The sequence below is a fragment of the Acipenser ruthenus genome, chromosome 4 (genome assembly GCF_902713425.1).
Source record: "Acipenser ruthenus chromosome 4, fAciRut3.2 maternal haplotype, whole genome shotgun sequence".
NCBI classification, from domain to species: Eukaryota; Metazoa; Chordata; class Actinopteri; order Acipenseriformes; family Acipenseridae; genus Acipenser; species Acipenser ruthenus.
Genome location: NC_081192.1, coordinates 101,465,191 through 101,471,497, shown reverse-complemented (window position 1 = coordinate 101,471,497; position 6,307 = coordinate 101,465,191). Strand labels below are relative to the sequence as shown.

General features: G+C 35.2%; 1 protein-coding gene across 4 annotated transcripts in view; it reads left to right on the top strand.

Annotated features, from left to right (window-relative positions):
- The first annotated feature begins 400 nt into the window (after nt 1-400).
- Nucleotides 401-6,307, top strand: part of LOC117400445 (cullin-2) — a 28,974-nt gene continuing 23,067 nt past the window's right edge. Inside the window, exons 1-3 of one of the 4 annotated variants that reach the window (XM_059023278.1) lie at nt 411-476; nt 1,002-1,120; nt 5,038-5,177. In XM_059023278.1, the coding sequence (XP_058879261.1) occupies nt 5,059-5,177 (119 nt within the window). In that variant the 5' untranslated portion in view covers nt 411-476; nt 1,002-1,120; nt 5,038-5,058. Of the gene's footprint in view, nt 477-987; nt 1,121-5,019; nt 5,178-6,307 lie in introns of those variants that run through there. The other 3 variants (XM_059023280.1, XM_059023279.1, XM_059023277.1) reach the window with 3 other exon arrangements.

Below are 6,307 nucleotides of genomic sequence, written 5' to 3'. Positions count from 1 at the left end.
CACCAGCGTTTCCAGCTGTCCCTGTTTGTCCCGGGAATTCAATATGCCTCCCAAGGACACTGAATCATGCCTGTACAGTACCATACATTGGCACACGTTAGATAAATCAGGATACAATACTGCAATAGACACACAATGTTAACCGGATGTCAATACTATCAATCCTATAGAATGAATAGCGGATTTCTAAAGGAGTTTATACTTTTAACAACACCCCTTCAGTTCGGAGGTCCCGTTTTTTGGACCTCGAGGTGGCAACCTTGTCAATTACCCAGGCACCAATGCGCTATTCTTTCATTAACAATGCGTATATATGTAGGCCAGGTGAGTGAATTTGCTCATTTGAGCAGATTACACGAATAACTCACAGGCTACCGCGTTTAATAATAATAATAATAATAATAATAATAATAATAATAATATTTTAAAGTTCTTGGTAAAGTGCGGATCATGATGATATGTTAAAATACAGAGTGGTATGTAAAATACCATAATTTCTCTTAAAAACAATCACATTCACATAAGGCATTTCTTTGTCAGTTTGGTTACTTAATTTGTTTTAATTCACATTAGTACGGTATTACTTTCTTATTGGGGTCTGCGGGGTAATTTATAACATTTCACAAAATTATTTTAAAATAATCTTTGTTGTGTTTGTAAATGTATTTATTTTCTTGCAGTTAAAACCGTTTTTTTTTAAATCTCGATTCATAGCACTACGCACCTTTAAATCTCAGAGTATAAGCGAGTTATTTTTTAAGTTTGTGAAGTTAGACCGTGTTGGGCACCCATACTTTTGATCACTCCATTTGTAGTCGAGATATGGGGATGCGGGACTTGGTGTCTTTTCTAATTCACAGAGTTTTAGGTTTGTCCATATTTTGATTAAACGGTGACTGTAATAACAGAAATAAATTAAACAATGTATTTTGAATGGATTTGAAAAAAAATGATGATATTTCAAAGCAATGAATATCTATTTTCTTGATCCACCCCTCCAGCTGATGAAATGGTAACTCCGGTGAGGTAGTGTAAGACAGAGGTGTAAGTGAAAGAGATCAAGCTTGTGACAGCAGATGAACTTTACTTTTAAAAATATATTCAGTGACATTGGCCAAAGGTAATTATAATTTCAACCTCTCATTAAGTATATGTATTGGCATGTATGTTCGTCACGGGAACTGTGCTGCAAGTTGGTTTAAGGAAAGAAACATTGAGTGTGTACTGCTTTGGTCGTGCCTCCGCTGGCTCTGGCTGGGATCTCTCAGTTACTATACACCCTTAGTCATTTTCATTTTTAACCACCTTTGTTTTTGCCACGAATAACTGTTAGTTAACAATTTATTTATTTTTTTTTGGGGGGGGGGGGGGGGGGGCATGCATCTAAATACCGCCATCCATTTTGTATTCTGTGTATGTGCTTTGAGCCCTTCTATTTTTAATTTGATGATAACCACTTATGTATGTAGGCCTAACTGGTTTATGCAGCAGTAATGAGTGACAAGGCTTCCCCCAGTACTGTCACTGCATATTTTACAGAATGTACTTACTGTATTATGACTAAGAATTACTTAACATCGATCATTTACATTTTTTTCGTAATGCTACATCTTGATAACAGCCGGGGTTAGTAATGAAATCAGCACAAGGAGATGCCGCAGTAACCAGGAGGGCTGCGTTATTCAACGGATTTCACAATGGTTACAGCAGTGCCAGTGCTATACCGTTCAATGTAGATATCTTGTTTGCGGTTTAATTGGTCGTTAATTGGTATTTTATCATTTAATTATAAAAACAATTATTCTTCTACCTTGGACTTTATTTACATTACATCGCATTACTGCAACCAGTGGAATGGCATCTCCTGTTCTGTGATCGCTGTGAAAGCTCATTATGCAGAATGCTTTATTTTTTTTAACATCATTCATTTTACATTTCACATAATTGGTGATATATTCATGTCAGTAGTGGCGCTTTCGGGAGTATTGAGATCTAGAAATGCACTGTAGATGTTGGCACTTGAGTTAAAGTAACATACAGTGGTTTCTGTCTCCTCTACTTGATATACTTTGTTTTCAAAGATATATTTCTCATTTTAAATACAAATGCCAATTGTTTATTTGCATTACATTGTTGACAGTTAAGTTTGTTTACATTCCCCAAAGGATGTTTTGCTGGACAACATGCTTTTACCCAGCTTGACACTTCTTTTATTCTAAGGCATGCTATCTTCAGAAGCAGGGTCTCTTAAATTAGCTCTGTTGTTGTAGCATGACAGGACCAACATGTAAACAACCCCCTTCAAAATAAGCCTGTAAGTTTTGTTAGTAGAAAGAGAATACAAGCTAATTGCTTGCATAGCCGCTCATGTCTTTATGTATACTGTATACAAAATCTGACACATGCTTTGTATATTTATGACCAAAGATAGTGTGCAAATGCCTGGGTGGTGGTCTCAGTTTTCATGATTGAAAAGATGTAATTTGTGACTGCTGTTGTGAACATGTTTTTTTTTTCTTTTTTTCTTCTTCATCTTATGTTACAGGGCTTTACTGGGTATGTCAATTAACAAACATATCTTAATTCAGTGTTTCATGAATGTGCAACAGCCTGGTTTAGTCAGTCACACTGGATAAAAACAGCATCATTTTTAGCTGCCTTTTGAATATTCCCTCCATGAAAATTATGAACTACAAAGGGCATATTTTCATAATTAATATTTATGGCGCTTTCTAAAAATGTAATTTTTCAAGGGAGCCTTATTGACATCTTTATCACTGGTCCCCGAGTGTCTTTTTGTTTGTTAATTTTCACAGCTACAGAATAAAAAATACTGGTTGAATTATACATCTAAAGTGTTATAGTGTTATGCATAAAAAACTAAAGCTAAAGCAAGCATAGTTTCAGCAATGATACACTGTTCCCTTTGTCATTCATTTTACCTTTTCATTTCTGATACATTTCTTCTCTTTCAAATGTCTCTGCAACATCATTAAGCATCTCTCTCTCTCTCTCATATATGTTGGTCATGAGCATAATTACTTTGCTGGTCAAATAGAATCCCTGTCCAGTCAGAACCCCACTTAAGGTTACAGCAGGCTGTGCCATCCAAGCAGACTTAACATGGAGTAGGAATTAAGAATTGAACACAAAAAAGGGGGGGGGCAAACAAAAATATGCATTCCTAGTAAAGGTAATACAAGAAAACATATTATTTCCAACATGATGATCAAAATGTATTTTAAAGCATGAATTTTTGTTTAGTTAGTGACTGATAAAGCAGTTAATTTCACAATATAGCCTGCTGTACATGAGACTTTTAACAGCAGTGTCGGACTGGAACAAAAATGAATTTGCATCATAATATAGAAAATGTGTTTCTTGATAATTTATTGTACTGAACAGTTACTATTCGTAACAGTCTTGTGACAGTCACATAAAAAGGATAAGCACTGCTAATCTCTTACTGTAGACAATGTATTTGTCCATGTAATTAAACTGGGCATCACAAATACATATTTATGTATTTTTAAATTTAATTGGGAATAGGAAGATTACTTGAATTCAGCCCAAAAAGGGAAAAGTGCACAGAAACAAGGAAAAGACAGAGTGAGAGAGAACTAACTACAAATGTATCTGGAGAAATGTTCTAATTAACGGGAGTTTAAACAGGATTTAAGATAATCGTGAGAATCTTAGCCACTAAATTCTATTTGAAAATGTAATTATTGTCCAACCGTACAGCTGTGTTTAAGGTCATAAAAGAATGATGGCATTAATGTGTCGAACATCAAAATGAGATTGATGGTCTAATCCCTGTTACAGTAAAACTCCGCCTTCTGTTGCAGAGATGCTTTCAAACCATATCAGCAGGTTTTGTGAAGATCATATTCCTCTTTAAATCTTTTTTCATTGACTGATCATCTAAAAGTGAACACAGACTCAAACAGGATGTGAAAATAGTATACTAATCCATTTTACAGGGGCTGTGTTTTACCTCATTGCATTGTACAGACCTAAAGGCAGAAATCAGCTTGCCTTTACATTCAGTGTAAACTTGTTGTTTCTTTTTATCTCATGATATTTAAAGAGTAAATATTGTTAAAATACATATTTGTGCCGCCCCTTTCCTTTTTAATGACACAATCATCCTGATTGGGTCTCATTGCAGTTGATTGAATATCGTTTTATTGAATTGTTGTATGTCAGTGTTAAGGTGATTTTCCTTGAGTTCAGGCACTGCAGTTCAGTTCTAGTTGCATAGGCATGTGTAGCGCAGGCTCGGTCCGCCAAAGTGTCTTTATTGAAGTAAGCGCTGGCACCGTCAAGTGATCAGCTGCTTTGGATAAAGTTTTCTTTTGAATGGCTGGCATATATCTTTTGCTATGCAACAGAGCTGATGCTTCTATGAAGGCGCTTTGGCTGATCGAGACTGTGTTCTCTAAGGCAGGTAACTAGCTCCAAAACTCAGGTGAACGCAGTTTAACACAGATTATATCAAAATGGTAAAATGGTTACCAATGTCATAAAAACATAGGGCAATGGAGAAAAAAAATAAATGATGGTACTGTTTTATTGCCATCGTTTTAAATATTTTGGTGGTGCTAGCAATGGCAGTACAATATCACTGCTTGTGAAATGCAGGTGACGCTTTGTAAGGTGACATTCATTTCTAGGTTATTTTGAATTGGCGTGTGTACTTCAGTTTTTACCTATCAGTCAGTATTGTGCTGTACCTCTGCAGGTACCGATAACCTTGTTTCTTTTACAGCATGTTAATAAATGGGGGGATCATATGTAGGTCTATCAAAAGATACTAGATTTGCACTGTCCTGGTTTTAAACATTAAGCACATAGCTAACCCTCTCCCTCACTCCACCACCATTAGTAATTGAGTTTAATAAGAGAAAACAGTCCTTAAGAGGCTGATGTTTTATTAATTTATTTTTAAATGTGATCACTTTTTATATTGGCTGATGATGTGTTTTTCTGCTTTCAATGCATTGATTAACTGACACTTTTTCATTTTTTCTGTAGCTTTAACGCATAAGCCATACAATGTCCCTGAAACCGAGGGTGGTGGACTTTGACGAAACATGGAACAAACTCCTGACCACAATCAAAGCAGTAGTGATGTTGGATTATGTGGAGAGAGCAACATGGAACGATCGCTTCTCGTATCCTTTGTGGGCAATTTGATTTTTCAATAGATTTATACTGCTTCATAAGTAGCTGTGCTACATACAGCACATTCAAACTGTTTTTAATCTTTAGTTTAGCAGGTAGTAGAACTTTAGAGACCACTCCTATACAGTATAATTAAAGTTTTTGGCAATTCTAAATGAACAGGAAGTTATTTAGAGATATCTTAAAATAATTTAGAGATGTCTCTAAATAACTTCCTGTTCATTTAGAGATAGGTCTAAATCATTTGAAGATATCTTCAAATGAACAGGAAGATATTTCGAGATATCTTAAAACGATTTAGAGATATCTCTAAATGATCGGGAAGTCATTTTAAGATATCTTAAATTGAATTTCAGATATCTTTAAATGATTTAAAGATATCTCAAACACATTTAGTGATATCTCCATTTAGAGATATCTGTGAATCAATGTGATATCTTAAAATGATTTAGAGATGTCTTCAAATATTTGAAGATATCTTTAAACATTTAGAGATATCTAGAACTGATTTAGAGATACCGTTTAAATATTTAGAGATATCTCTAAATGAATTTGAGATATCTCTAAATGATAATTCGGCTTGCCATATTACATGTGATTCAAACATGATTCAAATTGTATTAAATCATTTTCCAGATAATGGAGAGTTTGGTACTGTTGACCCTTTTTCCAGTGGGGAGGGACAGGTGGACTGCATCGACACCATTTGCAGTAGCATATTGTAGTGCACAACTTACTGCAGCATGAAGTACCCATTTTTCTGTCGCTTACTGTACCAATTATTCTGTCACTTACTGTACAGCAAATGCCTTAAGGTCACATAACTGCTAATAATTATTTTTTTCTTAAGTCTATAGCTATGAGCATCATGATTTGCTTGGAAGGGTATTGCCTTAGACTGTCATTCCGGCATAAGATCAAACATTAAGTTTTGAATTTAGCATTCAGAGGCTGTGATAAATGATGTTTGCTTCACTGGTTTGTGTGTGTGAATCGTGAGTAATTGCGGCTTATATGGCTGAAAAAAGATCATTTCTAGCTGAGAATTAATACTGTTGTTTTTCTGGTGTATCAGCTAACAGGGTATTTCCCTCTCCACAATGTCGTCTTGGCATTGATT